The sequence below is a fragment of the Paracoccidioides brasiliensis genome, assembly GCF_000150735.1.
Source record: "Paracoccidioides brasiliensis Pb18 unplaced genomic scaffold supercont2.5, whole genome shotgun sequence".
Lineage (NCBI taxonomy): Eukaryota > Fungi > Ascomycota > Eurotiomycetes > Onygenales > Ajellomycetaceae > Paracoccidioides > Paracoccidioides brasiliensis.
Genome location: NW_011371362.1, coordinates 1,902,772 through 1,919,309, shown reverse-complemented (window position 1 = coordinate 1,919,309; position 16,538 = coordinate 1,902,772). Strand labels below are relative to the sequence as shown.

General features: G+C 44.3%; 5 protein-coding genes across 5 annotated transcripts; 2 read left to right on the top strand and 3 right to left on the bottom strand.

Annotated features, from left to right (window-relative positions):
• Positions 1-293: 293 nt before the first annotated feature.
• PADG_05052 (uncharacterized protein) lies at positions 294-1,077 on the bottom strand (the record flags this gene model as incomplete). The annotated part of the gene is made up of 2 exons (XM_010761951.1): positions 294-578; positions 661-1,077. The coding sequence occupies 2 exons, from the start codon at positions 1,075-1,077 to the stop codon at positions 294-296; spliced, it is 702 nt and encodes a 233-aa protein (XP_010760253.1).
• Positions 1,078-1,371: 294 nt separating this feature from the next.
• Positions 1,372-2,649, top strand: PADG_05051 (uncharacterized protein; the record flags this gene model as incomplete). Its single annotated transcript, XM_010761950.1, has 1 exon — positions 1,372-2,649. One exon carries the CDS (start codon positions 1,372-1,374, stop codon positions 2,647-2,649), a length of 1,278 nt encoding a protein of 425 aa, XP_010760252.1.
• Positions 2,650-4,944: 2,295 nt separating this feature from the next.
• On the bottom strand, positions 4,945-5,907 carry PADG_05049 (uncharacterized protein; the record flags this gene model as incomplete). The annotated part of the gene is made up of 2 exons (XM_010762182.1): positions 4,945-5,573; positions 5,655-5,907. The coding sequence occupies 2 exons, from the start codon at positions 5,905-5,907 to the stop codon at positions 4,945-4,947; spliced, it is 882 nt and encodes a 293-aa protein (XP_010760484.1).
• Positions 5,908-10,990: 5,083 nt separating this feature from the next.
• PADG_05047 (uncharacterized protein) lies at positions 10,991-12,681 on the bottom strand (the record flags this gene model as incomplete). The annotated part of the gene is made up of 6 exons (XM_010761949.1): positions 10,991-11,133; positions 11,208-11,882; positions 11,933-12,030; positions 12,080-12,249; positions 12,318-12,389; positions 12,466-12,681. The coding sequence occupies 6 exons, from the start codon at positions 12,679-12,681 to the stop codon at positions 10,991-10,993; spliced, it is 1,374 nt and encodes a 457-aa protein (XP_010760251.1).
• Positions 12,682-13,019: 338 nt separating this feature from the next.
• Positions 13,020-14,375, top strand: PADG_05046 (uncharacterized protein; the record flags this gene model as incomplete). The annotated part of the gene is made up of 2 exons (XM_010761948.1): positions 13,020-13,052; positions 13,104-14,375. The coding sequence occupies 2 exons, from the start codon at positions 13,020-13,022 to the stop codon at positions 14,373-14,375; spliced, it is 1,305 nt and encodes a 434-aa protein (XP_010760250.1).
• Between the last annotated feature and the right edge of the window lie 2,163 nt (positions 14,376-16,538).

The window sequence follows — 16,538 nt, the reverse complement described above, 5'->3', positions numbered from 1 at the left end:
GCTTTTCGGAGGTATATTTTGTTAGATACTTCTTTTTGGATTTTTGGAATTTTCTCCATCAATCTCCGAATTGACTTGTGTGGGTGGAGGAGGGGCAGACGACTAACTCATCAGAATAGCCCTGGCGATGCTCTGTCCAGTACGGAGTCTCTTTTTTAGTTAGGAGAGTAGTTGGACTGTACCTAGCGAGTTGAGTAATACGGATACGAAACCGTCTCTCACAGCGACTGGGGTGCACTTGGTATTCCCTGCCTAGTAATACGGTCTCTGTATGGGCTGTATGAGGTGACGTATCATCGAGCAGCTGGATGGGGATGGACTGGGCTGTTCCAGGGGATCAGAGGGTTGACAATAGGCCAAATGAGTAACATAGCAGCTGTTGGGTTGAAGTCAAGGCCCACGCACTCTGTCTTAATTAACCCCACGCCGCCACCCAAACCCCACCCCCGGCTAATTGGCGTAATATTACGTCCTTCGCTTGTGGTATTGGGGTACTTGAACATTCCGTCCATTTTGTTCATACCGTACATACCGTACACACCAACATTTTCCTGCCTTTCCGGCCTGTTCGTGGCCCCCTCGAGAAGGAGAAGAAGAAAAAAAAAAAAAAAAAAAAAAAAAAAAAAAAACCACGTCCCTCGCTCCTATTAAATACAATACCCTGCTGTTTTTTTTGCTCCCAACCTCTTCTGTTCTCTTTTTTCTTCCTTTTTCTTTCTTCTCCGCTTCAACTGCACACGAAACAGTCTCCATCACCTTGACCAGTTCGACCATTTCTACTATTTCTATATCCCATCGCTTGCTCTCAGAGAACAGTCTTGACAGACAGCCGTCATTGCGCACTGTTGTCCTGATCTCTCCGGCCTGTCCAAATCCCAAGAAGTCCCAGCGGACGTCGTTCGCCTCTTTAAATTCACTTGGGTCGGCCCATTGTTTTTGGACCCGCTCTCTCCCTCTCTCTCCAGCAAATCCATCCTCCATCTGTCTCTCTGTTCTCTCGACCGGGAGTCGTTGCCAGAGCTCAAATGCACGTCGGGAAAGATCAGTCAAATCTCCTTTTGTTGCCTCTATATTCATCCCCGAGGTGACGGGCTATCTATATCTCCCCTTAACTCTTTGCTGTCCTTTTCTTCCGGTTTGCAAGCGATATCCTGTACAAATACACTTGTCGGTTTTGTTTTTCTTGTTTTCGCTTCTTGTTTGTTGGTTGTTGGTTGTTGGTTGTTGGTTTTTACTTGACCATTTATATAAAGAAAAGGGAGATAATTTTTTTTTCAACATTTATTTAAACAATATATCCGGCGTGGTTGGTTTTATTTTATTTTGGTTTTTTTTATATGTTTGCGGTGTCTCTATGCTCTCTCTTCGACAATGTATCAATATCCAGCTCCACCAGCTGGATGTTCTTTTTACGATTACGCTACCGTTCTCCCTGCCCATTACGCCTACTATCCCTCCAATTTCGGAACACCACATGTCTCTCGTCCGAAACGACAGGCTCATTGGGCCAGTTACTCCGCTGCAAAGGACTCCTCGGGTGGCTGGCACTCCATGCCACCAGGTTACGCAAGCTACTATGATGCGGTGCACAGCTATCCTTCGCCTCCGCACAAGCACGAAAAAGTAAGTGCTTTTTACGGCGAAAGCCACTACAAGGCAGCCGGAGGGAGAGCGCCTCGCCGCCCTTCCATGCCATCAGCATCTGGAGATCCCTTCTATTCTTATCACCAGCCCGCCTCGCCTCTCCAATCGCAGAAACGACCCTTCTTCAACGTTGTGGTTGACAATGCTTTCGATACGCTGCCGCGCTCTGCCACCCATGTGCCTCCCAGGTACAGTCGTGCATCGGCTTGGGCTGGTGGTCGTCGTCGTTTCGATGACGGCGCCGGGACGCCCGCCAGGCAGAACGCCGGGCAATATCAATTTTATCGTAAGCAAAAGCCAACCACTGATCAGTCTTTCTACTACAACCAGGTTCCCGTCTATAATGCGACAGACTCTGCCATGCGCTCTCGAGCCCGTCGCGCCTCAACATCTACCCGCATCCCACAAAAACCTAAACCCACCTCCAGCCTGCCCAAACACCCCAAAGCTACCGAAGCTGACGCTATTCGAAATGGTATCCCGGATGGATATTCAATAAAAAACTGGGATCCCTCCGAAGAGCCCATCCTTCTTCTCGGTAGTGTTTTCGACGCCAATTCTCTCGGTAAATGGATCTATGACTGGACCGTCTTTCATCATGGCGCCTCTGCACCCATGGCCGATGTTGCTGGCGATCTGTGGCTTCTCCTCATCAAGTTGGCTGGTAAAGTGAAACGGGCGCGGGAATGTGGGTCGCGCATTCGCAACGCTGAGACGCGCGAGATGGTTGAGGATTTTCTTGATGGCGGCGAGCGATTGTGGGATCGGTTCGAAAAGCTGCTTAAGGCGTGCGAGCATTTTATGTGGAAGGCTGCAAAGCGGGAAACCGGCAGATGTGGGCCGGTTATGATGGGCCGCAATGCCGGCTGTGAGTTTGTCGATTCGATCTTTGGCCGTGATCGGGAGTTGGAGAATACGGAGAGATTGATGAATAGTATTCGTCTGTGGGATATGAGGTTCGATGCCAATTGTGATGAGATTTTGCGCAGGATGACTGCCGGCTAGGAACTTTGGCTTTTTTCCCCTTTTCTTTTTTTGTTTTCTCTTTTTTTCTCCTTCTTTTCTTTTTTTTGGTTGGATATATTTTGTGTTTTTGACCGTTATAGAATTTTGTAAAGTGGATAAATTATGGTTGGGAGTAGGACGATTTGAACGGTGTCGGGTGGAAAGGTGATATATGGCTCACTGTGACGGGTCTCCCAAAACAATCTGCACAACCGACCGAAGACCCGAAGATTGGAAAAAAAGCTCCCTCCACATTCAGCTTCCTTCAAGGGATCGACTACAACACTTTGAAGGAGAAGTTGCCTTCGCCTACCTTCTTACACCTCATTCTTACTCGTCATTTTCATCCATCTTCTCCCCTCGCCCACTGTGGTACCGAAGATTTTGTGATATGAACTTCCCTTCATTCTTATCTTATACATCCTCGCCTCGCTGGCAAAAAATTTCCCCATCTTGTTTCCTTTTTTACTTCTTTCATAACAAAAGAACCCAACCAACCTGCCTGGTCCGTCCCCTCGAGGTTCTGCTCTTGTTTCTCGCTCCATTTGCCCTGGCGCCTGGGATCTATCTTCATTCGTTGCATAATATTGTTGTCATTGAAGTCGTTAGGTTATCCGCTTTCGACTACTGATTCCTGGTTTGTTTTTTTAGTGAGTATGGTGTTGTTGGTTGATTTTCTTGGACTTCGTTTTGCTTACTTTGGTCTCCCATTGGCATTGCCGTTGTTGGTGGTTTTATTGTTTCCGGCAATCTCCTGGTTTTGGATCTGACTGGATGTTTTATTATTGTTCCTGGGCTATGGTGGGTGGCTGTCTCATACGTCGATACCTCTGCCCTGTCACCATAAATGCTCTCGAGTCATAGCAGCACTCGCGTTCTTGTTCATGTTTATCTGCTCTATGTGGATTGGGATTTTTGTCATTTTGTCTCTCCTTTTCTTTATCTTTAGGAATCCTTTTCATATTTTGGTTGTTGTTATCTTTCCTTTGATGATACCACTGCTGTTTGTTATTTTTGTTATTTTGCCTTATTAATTCGTTTTGTACCTATTTTTATACTATTACTTTTTGTCTATTCTTTATTCTATATGTGGAACCTTGCCTATCCATATCTCCCTGCTTATGTTTATCGTCTATATGTCCTTCATTGGTATATATACATACTTACCTCATAGATATCTAGCTTTGACCTTTTATTTGAAAGCCATCCACTTCCCCCCTTAGTCCCTACATGCTGTACATAAACAATATTAACCACATTGTGTACTTCCCATCGTTTTGGCCCCTATATAAATAAAATAGAGTAGCCAAACGCCTCTATCTTAGGCACGTCCATCCAAAATATACCCCCAGACCCTCCCCTCCTTAACCCCACTGTCACATATGCATCACAGATGCAATGCAGAATTGTTACCGTGTGATCCCCTCATAGTCCCTTGTTCCATCCACTTAGACTCCCCTGTTTACCGCGGATGTAGCTTAAGGTTCGGTGGCGGACCGGACTACCGAGTTAATGTTTTTACCTTGAATCCCCGTCGCGCTACTGGTAACCAATCAACAAAACTCAAACTGTTTAGCCGCCCAAGTTTTATCTACTTAAAAGGTTTAACTCCTAATACTGGAATCGTTGGTGTACAAACGCTTTTAGATATAATACTTTGCTGAGTTTGCTCTAGCTTGGTATGATATGCATTGAGCTGCTGTCTATTTTCTCTTCTCTTCTCTTCTCTTCTTTTCTTTTTGTTTTCCATTTTCTGTATAGCCACCACGTCTTCAGTTGATGTCCGTAAGTTAACGCCCAACTTGGCGTCCTATGACGTCTTGACGTCTGAAGTTGCGTGGTTCGCTTCTATGTTTTTTGGGCTCGAAAGCTATTGCTCACATCACGATAGGCGTATTCGTGAAAACAACTTTCCCGTCCAAATACCTCCATAACCTTTAACTCTTAATGGCCGGTCTTTCAACTCAATGCGGCAGGTTAATAATCGCCCCAATTAGCCGCAGAGATTACAAGTGTAATGGATTCTGCCCTTTGAGGGGCAGATATATATCTTCTATGCTTGTGAGTAAACGTATTGCTCATTCACACATTTGGTATTGATAATGCGAACTGGGCATATTAATCTTCATGGAACAGAAGTAAACCTGTTGACAATAATTATTCCAGGAGGATACAGAGTCAAGAGAATACTGTCAACGATATTCGTAATGGCTGTCGTTACCGCGTTGCAGCGGCTAATTGACGACCTATAATGGCAAAGCTTCAAATGCAACGACGTATGTCACATCTACGCATTCAGGTGACAGGATCCGCCGCAGTGTGCGGCTTATTACTGTTCCTGTTCTCTTGTTTCCAGAAGAACCAAATAGCAGAGATGACAAGTTTTGATGCCGCCGCCACCCACAACGCGGTCGAGACTCGACCCGTGCTTGTAAACAGCCAGCCGCCAATAGTCGCACCTCCAATGACACCGATAATAGCAGTAACGCGCCTGTTACGCATCGTGTTTTTGCCTAATGGTCGAAAAATGCCGGGATCGGCAACCAGGTCATAATATAGGCTTGTCAACATGGTTGTTGGAAGCTCGGGGAACTCGAGTAGACGACTTGCCGCCATTTGACCAGCACATTGGAAAGCGACTAGTGCCAACGGTATAAGTTTTAGCAGAGTGTGCACACCCTTTTCCTTGTTAGAGTCTTCAATAACACCCAATTGGAGCATGGATGCGGCTGTAATGAGAATGAGGCATTGGGAACCGAAATTGCCGACCAAGGCACTCCGGCTTTGAGGTCGGAAATATCTAGTCTTTGAGTAGGCTGAACTCCCAGCGAGAAAAGACAGAATCGAAACAAGGGACTTGAGCCAATCGTACGTTGTTTGCTCGAGGGTGTTGGATGTCCCCAGTCCAAGAAATATGGTATTACCTGGCATGGTTAGTATCAGCAAATGATGCTTTTTGCATAACATGCAGAGCTATGCAGGCGGGTAGATATTCTCAAACACACCCGTTTGCATGCTAACAAAGCATCCCCAGGCTCTGTAGGCAGTGCTGTCACAGAGACCCGACAAGAAGTAACAGAAGAGGAATATTAGATCTGCATGTTTCGCTTTGACGTCTTCAGATAGGTGGCGTACGATCCACGGTATTTTGTCTGTAGGACTAGGTAGCTGTGGTGGATGTGCTTCTAGATCCCTCCTATAATCACCAATTTCATCATGCACAGACAGCTCCGCTTCTGGGAGGGGATGGGCTGCCATAAGGGCTTAAATGATTAAGTTCCACAGTACGATTGTTCTGAGCATTTCAGGGGCCGGCCAGTGATTAGTTCAAGAATCCACCCTAAGGGGAAAATGGAACTGGTCTATTATTTTTTCGTTTTCTAACAGAGACCTTTGGAAAAGAAATTTGCTCCCCGCGTTAATTGAAGAGTTGGGTAATCGGAAGCAAGATCATGATTGAGCACTGTCATCTTTGCACTGCGATATTCAAGATGTATCAAGATGAAGTTGTAATTTCATGGGCAGGAAGGTGGGCTTAGTCATCTAAGGATAGTACAGCCGCCCTACCGCACGTGATTAGTGTATATACTAGCTAGCCTTTGTCACGATTATTATATCGCTCGTAACGTAGTCCGACACCTAACCGATCACGACACCTAACCGATCAAATTTTCATCCTTATTTGACAATTTTTTAAATTGAGCAACAACCACGAGAGATTTTATATAGAAATTATATAGATTAGATCCTTAGGTCTGTTGGCACTGCCTAATAGTGTGTCCGGGTGTATTACACTTGCTGCAGGTGGGAGGTCTTCGCTTTCTACCTTCCGGATTTGGATCCTCCATCCAAACCTCCGTACGTTCAGGAGGCTCCAGAGGCTTAGCCATCCTAGCTAGAGCTTCTTGAGCCGTAAGGATTACTTCCTTAGCTATATAGAAACGTGATTTCTCTCTCTTACGCTTCTGCTTAGCATTGGCAGCTCTCAGCTCCATGACTTCCTTGGTCAGTAAAGCAACATTATGCATGGCCGTATGACATCCCTTCACTAGTTGATCAAGAGCCTGATTTGTAGGACTAGAGAGAATTTCCGTACGGCGTTTGATTCTGCTGCTCTGCCGCTCCAACTGAGTCACATTGCGAGGGGTCTTGGGGGTCCAGGAGGATTGAGATCCGTGAGATCCGTGAGCTGACCCCGGGGGGGTAGGAGTATGAAATTGAGTATGTAGGCGAGTAAGAACCTCATCTGGATTGTATGGCACTAGGCCTGTGGCTTTGAATCCGTTCTTTATAGTTATATCCTTCATAGCCTCCTGTCTAGCTGTTGTATAGCTGGCTAGAAAGTCCTCCTTGTCAATATAACTGATTCCTAGTCTCACGCTTTGTTCCACCCTCTTGCCGTACGCTCTCTTTAATGGTGAAAAGCAGCTCACATCTAGTGGCTGTAATAAATGAGAGGAGTGTGGAGGCATATATAATGATATAATGCCGTGATCCAGACAGAATTTATCAAATCTGGCCGTGGCATGACTGCCATGCCCATCCAACACAAGCAGTCTATATCTGCCCTTCGTACAAGCTTTAGTAGCTCCGTTAAAGACCTTCCGCAGCCAATCAAGGCTAAGAGCGTCCGTGGTCCATCCCTTCTCACTAACGCCAATTGTCCAATCCTTTGGCAGCTGCTTGTACCAGGAGGCTTGATGAAGCTTGCCCTTAAAGATAATCATAGGAGGTAGAGCCCAGCCCGTAGCGTTAACTGCCTCGATCACAGTTGCCCATTCTCTATTCCCTGGCTGTAAAAGAGATGGCCTGCCAGCTCTCTCAGCTCTAGTAACCACCCAGGATGTTGAAATAACCCCCATTGTAAAGCCAATCTCATCAAAGTTATAGATATCCTCTGAAGTAATTCCATACTTCTTTATCGTACGATCCATCAGGGTAAACCATTCGTATATGATCTTTGAATCCTCGCATTGAGCTCGCTGATAGTCGTACTTGCGTGAGAACTTCGTCTTTAGTTCAGAATGCCGTTGTATAAAATCTTTCTACCCATCTTCCTCCCACGGTAGTTGTAGTAGTGGATTCTCGCGCCTCAAGTAGTAGATTAGCCATTTCTCGTACGGTCGCGATCCGGGGAGGCTGTCCTCTCTCATCCATAGAGAGTATCCATTGAACTAGAGATTCCTCTTCAGTAGAGGTCAGCTTTCGATTTTTTAGTTGAGCATTCGTGTACGTGGTTCCACCGCGTAGTCTATCGTAAAGCGTAGTATAAGGAAGCTCGTACGTCTTAGCAGCAACGCGAATAGATGAAATTTGCTTAGTTTCATAATCTTTAATAGCTAATAAGAGCCTGGCTTCTTGATTAGAAGGTTCTTTGCTAGGTGTGGCTGTCATATTGAATGATTTAATAGAGTGGGTGATTGGGACGAAAATTTGATCGGTTAGGTGTCGTGATCGGTTAGGTATCGGACTACGTTACCTGGCTGGAAAGAATACATGACCGACTAGCCGTTCGCGTAGCTGCAGCCGACCCGTCGCATCCCTACGACGAAGATGGTACACCTCACGTTTTAAATGGATTAGACGAAACATTAAAATGACGGCCACCACACCCGGCTCAGGGTCCTTGCCTCCTTGGGACAACCCTGGCATACCAAATAGAGAGCAAAAGGCACTAGAAATTGGGGCTGTGGGACAAGCTGCAGGACCAGCAGCTTTCCAAAACTGGCTTCAGAAAGCTGTATCCCCCCTCAATCTCATCACATACACTGATGGCTCCAAAGACAGCCAAGGAGTTTCAGGCGGAGGCTACTGTCTATACTGAGGAACAAATCAATCTCTGGAGCTTGGCAAGTTGCCTCTGGGCCGCACCACTGAGGTCTTTGATGCTGAAGTGCTTGCAGCAGTTGCCGGTCTCAAGGCAGCACTACAGAATCCCTTCTCTATGTTCACACGGCACATTATAGTGGGTCTAGACAATGAAGAGGCTGCAATAAGACTCCACACAGACACACCCACACAAACATCTTTTCTCGCCTTTGCTAAGTTCAACGAACTCCGCAGGTCCCGGACAAAACAGGGCCCAGGTCCAGCCGGCCTGAGACGGGTCTATGTTCAATGGTGCCCTGGCCACGCTCAGATTCCAGGCAATGATGCTGCAGATGCTGCGGCCAAGTCAGCCTGCACAATGAAATGCACTCACCGCACTCTGACCCTGGCACAGGCCAAATCCTATGCTAAAGAACACTTCAATGCCTCACTGCAACAATTCTGGAGCTCCAATAGCACATCACAATACAAGGACCTCAATATCCCAATGTCGAAAGGACCCTCCCCTGAGCTCACTCTCCCCTGAAGGAACCTAGGCCACTTGCTGGCAGCTAGAACAGGGCCACAGTGACTTTGCAGCCTATCATCACAGATGGGCACATGACAACGCACTCCTCACCTGCTCTTGCGGCTGAGATAAGACCCCTGAGCACTTCTTCTTTTGCTGGAAAGGCCGGAACATTGAATGAATTAAAACCTCTGAAGCATGCTGAGGACCAAAGGAAGCAATTGACTGGCTTCTCAGCACAGTAAGAGGAGCTACAGCCTTCTCTACCTGGTGCACTAATACCCGCTTCTTCATTGACATCCAATGCTGCTACTAGAACCTGTTCCACATCTGACTTCTCCCTCCCCCTCCCTCTTTCCTATGTTCCTTATATACATTTCCCATCACCCCTACACACCACCCTAGAAGCCCTTGGCTTCCTCAGTCCCATAACCTTCGGCTACTACGCCATTCAGAACCTCCAGGACGGGGGCTACTCTGTACATAGACTCTCAAGAGGGCTTCGGCCGACTAGACATGTCAGGCAGCAGACTAGCTGCTGCGCTGGCACGCCTGATACCCTTAGGGAGGTGCTGTGGCCGCGACGGCAGACTATTCTTAGTCAGCTGATCACGTGCCTCAAGGCGTTAAATAAGTAATAATAATAATAATAATAATTATATCGCTCGTATGTTATTGATCATCATATCGCTCATATATCTCATATCGCGGCAATAACTCAGATCTAATGCTACAGCCATATCACTCTTATGACTCACTTATGACTCACATACACCTATACACATTATATATTTCATTCTTTTCTTGCTGTTTTTCTCTTCTTCTTCTTCTTCTTCTTCAGTTGTTCTGATCAATTAGCTAGTCATTACAAATACTACTATCTTATGCCTGCAATGTTCTGACTTTCGTCATACTCATCCACACTACCACCTGAATGATTGAATTCCATTCTAAAACATGAGTGAATTTCTCTTCCAACTATACAAACTTGTGTCTGGTGTTAATACAAAAAACAACAGGGTCAGCAGAATCAAAAATGGCTTCCACAATCAATGCGTGGCTGTTCTACATGTCAAAATACCCCCTCTGCATAAAAGGTTGATGCTGAGCAGAATTCCATTCAATTAAACTAAATTAGAGGTAGCTCAAATAGATTACATAGATTACATCAATACTGCTAAATACTGCAGATCCTGGTTTAGAATCAATTAGATCACTGTATTTAATACACTAATGTACTCATTAAAAAACTGCACTAAAAATTGCAAGTCACCAGATGAGGAGAAACTTAATTTTTACTACTTTAAGAGCTTTAATTTATATACTTCGATTGAACTTTTATGCTCTTGTTCTTTAACTTTGAGTTTTTATATAATAGTTACTCAAAGCTTTTTATTTTCTATGTTTATCTTTCTTTCTTTCTTACATATTCAATGTTTTCAACATTGTAGATAATGTATCAATAAATTGATAATATTTTAATGTAGACTTGTTGCACTGTTAGAATGTTCATCTCTCTTTTGAAGGTGAGTGAATGTGCACATATACACACACACACACACACACATATATATATATATATGAACATTCAGAGTAGTGAATATCATATTCTCTCAATAGCTGGTATATTTTGTTGATCTTTTTTCTTTTTCTTTTCTATTGATTTTTTCTCTTATATCTCGCTTATACTAGCGTCACCCACACTTCTGTATAAATTAGATCAAGTTGCTACGTATTCTCTTAGAATAGTATTAGATATACAGAGTAGAGATAGACAGATATACCAAAATTACATTCAATATATTTATAGAACATTTAATAAACTATAAATATTTGCAAATAATTAATAACTCTCTCAATAGTGTAAGTCTGAAAAATTCCATAAAAGACATTAACTTAAAGAATTTAGTTAGCACACGAATGTCTCTATTTATGCGGTGATTTTGCTTTAACAGCGGTAAATACTATTATAAAAATCGGTATCAAGCAAGCTTTGGGACATGCTTATACAATCTTCTCCCGTCGCAAATCCGCCAACTTTTCCTTGGAAATACCAAGCTCCTGAAGGATTTCATCCGTATGCTCCCCCAGAAGCGGAGGGTTGCTTCGAATTGAAGGTTTCGTGCCGCTAAATTTAACGGGAAATCCTGTTTTTCATCGATATAATAATATTAGCCTTCAAAGTTTGAAAATTAAATTCGCCCCAGGGGCATACACGTACCTGTGACTTTGAATCTTCCATCAACGGCAGCATCAAGTTCGATAGATTGGATCATTTCTCTTGCTTGAGTTTGGGCATGGGTGAACACCTTTTCTAGATTGTTAATTGGCCCATACGGCATTCCACTGCCTTCGAAGATCGTAAGCCACTCATCAGTTGTTTTGGATTTGAACAGTTCACGCAGAATGCCATTCAGCTCCACTCGATTGCGCACTCTTGAATCGTTTGTTCGGAACCTGCCATCGTGTGCCAAATATGGGCTTCCCAGACGATCTGCGAGGATTCCAAATTGTCTATTGTTCGTTGCACCGAGGACAATGTGGGAGTTTTTAGTTTTAAAAGCTTCGTATGGAACAATGCTTGGATGAGCTGTTCCCCACCGTTGGGCTTCCTGTCCCATATTCAGCCAGTTGCTTGCGACATTGGTCATCAATGATACCTGGGTTTCAAAAAGAGAGCCTTCAAGTTTTTGGCCTTTTCCGGTTTGATGTCTAGCCTGCAACGCTGCTATTATTGCCCCGTGCATGAACAGTCCGGTACACAGATCTGTCAAGCCAATCCCAGGTTTTGTAGGAGGACCGTCAGCTTCACCAGTTATGTGAAGCAGGCCGCCTTCTGCAGCAGCGATGATATCATAACCCGCGCGCTGGGAATAGGGTCCAGTGGCACCATACCCTAATTCTGTGTCAAAATTACTGCCTGTCCTTGCTGAGAATTTTACATACCGGAAATGCTGGCATGGATAATGGCCGGGTTCACTTTGGAAATGGTTTCATATCCAATGCCCAGTTTGTCCATCTTTCCCGGTAAAAAGTTTTCCACCCTTTAGAATATCAGCAGATTTTGAGCTACAGGTGCGACATATGACCTACACCACGTCTGCTCGTTTAACTAAATCGAAAATAATCTCTCTGCCCTTTTCGCTCTTGAGATCTAAGGTGACGGAACGTTTGTTGCGGTTTACACATGCAAAATAGCATGATATTCCTTCCGTCGACCATTTTTCACCCTCTCCTTCTGTTCTCCAGTATCTGGTATCATCCTGATAAATCACCCAATTAGCTTAAAGTATCAACGTTTCCGGCCGCGCATCTATACGTTTTTACTCACGCCTTTTCCAGGTTGCTCGACTTTGATTACATCTGCACCATAGTCTGCCAATATCTGGGTGCAGAATGGCCCCTAGGTATATGAAAAAAAATTACAGCTCAATTAGCCTGGGTATGGTTGAAACATTAGAGACATGACTGTGACCCACAGCCAGGATTCGAGATAGATCCAGTATCTTAAATCCATGCAACGCCCCTAAAAGATAAGATGTTCCTCCATTATTGGAACTCATCGAGGAATAGGACTTGGGTGTAAAGTATGGGCCATGTCGTTCCCCCAGGACATTTAACCCAAGAGTTGGACGTCTGCGGCTAAGTTCGAGCCCCAGACGTCGTGCCAATTGCAAGCAAATTCCTGTGGTCATGTTGGGTGAGATTCAGAGATGATTGGCACAAGTATGCATATTCTTCTAGCTATAGTTAACCTATGTAATTTTCATGAATTGAGAGGCAAATCTCTATTCAGAGAAACAGAACGTCTCAAGGTTCGGCAATTTGAGATGTAAATTTTCGGCAAATCGGCATTCAGTTGATTATCCCGGATTTCCCCTCATTCGGGACCTCGCCAAACCCGGCCCATGCCAGCATTTCTTCTTACATCAAAAGAAGTAATGCAAGTGCTTAACCTGGGAAATAGAATCAAGTCACTGTAATCAATTTATTTATTTATTTATTTATTTATTTTTCGCACTTTCTGTCCGCAATGAACTTTCTCCCTCTCATCAGACGAAACCTGGTAATGGATCTCTAGATGTAGCGTTTATATCCCCTTGACTAATTTCACCAGATATCGACGCGATATGCCCGAAATCCAACGTTCAGATCTCCATTTTCATGGCCGAGGATAGGGTATAGATCGTTGCATGCCAAAGCTATAGAGTATCTACAAGCTCACGATCCCGACTGGACTGAGTCACAGCGGACAATTCGCGAATCGATAGCCAAAATATGCTCTAAATTCCCCGATGAATACTGGCTCAAAGCCGATGAAGCAAAGAGCTTTCCCCTTGATTTCCAAGCCGCGCTGGCCAAAAATGGCTGGCTGGGTATCTGCATGCCCTCAGAGTATGGTGGGTCCCAATTGGGGATTTCAGAAGCTGCAGTGATGATGCAGACCATTTCTGAATCAGGAGCGGGTATGTCTGGCGCATCATCAGTACATATGAATATTTTTGGTCTGGAACCAGTTGTGAAATTTGGCAATGAGGAACAAAAAGAGAGGTTCCTGATACCGCTAATCCAGGGTCGTGAACGTGCCTGCTTTGGGGTTACGGAGCCTAATACCGGGCTCGACACGCTGAGATTACGGTCAACAGCTACTAGGGAGGGCGATCATTACATCCTCAAAGGGTCAAAAATCTGGACTTCTACCGCCCAAAATGCGGAAAAGATCTTAATCCTCGTCCGAACAACCCCTTTAGACAAGGTTACGAAGCCATCACAGGGACTATCACTATTTTACACCGACCTCGATAGGTCTCAGGTAGATGTTACGGAAATCCCCAAAATGGGTCGTGCTTCAGTCGATACAAATAGTCTTTTTTTCGAAAACTGGAAAGTCCCCACTACAGACTTGATTGGTGAGGAAAACAACGGGTTCAAAATGATAATGCATGGCATGAATGCAGAGCGCATATTACTTGCTGCAGAGGCACTGGGGCTTGGATTCGCAGCTCTGCGACGAGCGGCGATATATGCAAACGAGAGACAAGTATTTGGTCGGTCAATTGGACAAAACCAAGCCATTCAACACCCTTTAGCTGATGCTTGGATGGGCCTGGAAGCTTCACGGCTTATGGTCTATCAGGCTGCCAAGATGTACGATGCGGGCTATACACCAGGTGAATACGCAAATGCGGCCAAATACCTAGCCGCAGAAGCGGCATTTAAGGCGTGTGAGAGAGCAGTGATGACCCATGGTGGAATGGGCTATGCGAGGGAGTATCATGTGGAGAGGTACTTGAGGGAATGTTTCATCCCCCGCCTTACTCCTGTTAGTCGGGAGATGATTTGCAATTATATCGGCGAAAGGATTCTTGGATTGCCGAAGTCATATTGACTTTTTATTAGACGGCTAACTAGTGGTTGACGTCTGAGAATGCACATTGTACATACATTTCGGATTTAGTGGAAGATATCGGAAGGCAACGTAAGACTGTAACTAACTAATCATACGTTCGTTGACAACCTTTGAGGTAACTCTAGCTGTACATATACTGGTGCTGCTGAATTGAGTCCATCCAACCCGTATAGGCCAAAGTATGTGGGTAAACAAGTCCAGTAAGTGTTAAAAACGGAGCGTATCGGGCATTTGCTAGAGGACATAAGATAAGACAGAGATAAAAGCATGGCACTTTTGGGATATTTAGAATTCGAAGATCCCGGGAACAGTATAGATATATTAGGGAGTAAAACAGGGAAGTTGAGATATAAATTTGAATCCCTGTGAGTTCCTTTATCTTTTAGAAAGGAGGCCAAGCGCCAGAAGGATTTCTCAGCGCAATTCAATCAGATTTTGTGAAGCGATATAGTTACGCATGTCATGAACCAAGAAATCATCCTCCTGCCATGAGCTCACCTGAATCAGGATATCCCGCCAACCACTTGACGGCCACCTATCGGTAGACTGCTCTTCCAAGTGTCTCAAAACGAATCCCTCCACTTCATGTGACCGTTTCGGGAGATAGGTGGTTAATCACTTTATTAAGCAGAGTTCCAAAAGTGGTCAGTTCAACATTCATTTCAGAGATGAGTCAAAAAGAAGCCCAGCCGAAGATGGAGATGTCCCACTGACTGGTAAAGATGAGGTTCTTGACTAGTTTAGTCATATCATACCCCAGGGAGCGGATTGTGTCGGACACTTCCGTCACGTGACCTGCTTTCCACCATTGTCGTTCTCGTAGCGGGCAAACTCTGCAATCAATCAAGCTTGCCATCAGGTTATGAGATCCATTTTGCGCTGAAACACAGCCAATTCAGCAGTTATCTTGTCAAAACCAGTGACTACTTGCTTCATTTGATCAATAGATCATCTTATTTATATATTACACTCTCTATTTGATTGTCCTCAATGCATCACTAATCTTTGGTAATATGTAAAGAAGATAAATAAAATTTTATAGGATATTTTGACTTATGAGCCATTTAAAAGATACACATTTTGATGAGATAATTCTCTAAGATTACAAAGGCCCTTCTAGAAGCTCTTATTATGTCAACTTGCTCTCAATTCTCTGAATTCTACAGCAAGATAGCAGATCAAGTGAGATCTTACTCTATAACACATTTGCACTTTTGAATATAGATAGACTCTATTAGCTCTGTCACTTCAAACTGATTCTCTACCTCCCAGGCACCACTTAGATCTTTTGATATTTCTAAGACTTCAAATCTTAATTCTGATTTCTCTACTGCATCTACAACAGTTAGATTAGTCTGTATATAGTATTCTACTAAATCAACAGCTGCTCCTCAGTCTGCTGATGAAAATCTTATGCTTCATCTGACACTTAGCAAGTCTGAGCTTGCTAGAGAACAAGAGAAATGAAGAGCTCTAGAACTAGAGCTTTAACTAGAACATCTTCATATAGTAGTCTGTACTGCTGCTACTATCAATCCCTTTATGACTCTGTTAACTGATGTCTGAAATGCTGAGATTGATACTGTCTGTTAGGGAGCAAATGCGAGCTGCATAAGAAGGAACTCTCTGCGCTGCTAACTGCTATATAACAAAATACTAAGCTTAATGGGATGAAAGGGGGTCTGCCCGGATTATAACAACCCGCGTGGTCACGTGATGGGGGTTAGGCCTAATCGGGCGCCGGGCCTCAGTCAGGCTCAATTAGGCGCTAAGCCTAACATCACCCCCCAGTCTAGGATCTGGCATTTCCTCATGCTGGTAGGTCATCATCAACCTTGGCCTTCAGATAACTGTCTGTCTCCCATGCCTTCAGCCATTCATCTAGTCATCTTGAAGGTCTGGCTTTTATAGAATGAGTCTGTCTCATGGAAGTTATATATAATATGTGGTGATTTCTTTGAAGTCATAAGCTAGGTATCAAGATGAATCCTTATCAAATTTCTTTCAGCAGACTTGATATTGCAGTTTGTCTTGATTCATTTGACTGATTAATATGTACTTCACCTCTTATTCATTTTCTCCATCTATCTCAATTAAGTCTGATGATTTGATAGTTTGTCTGAATAAAAAGTCTTTTGAATT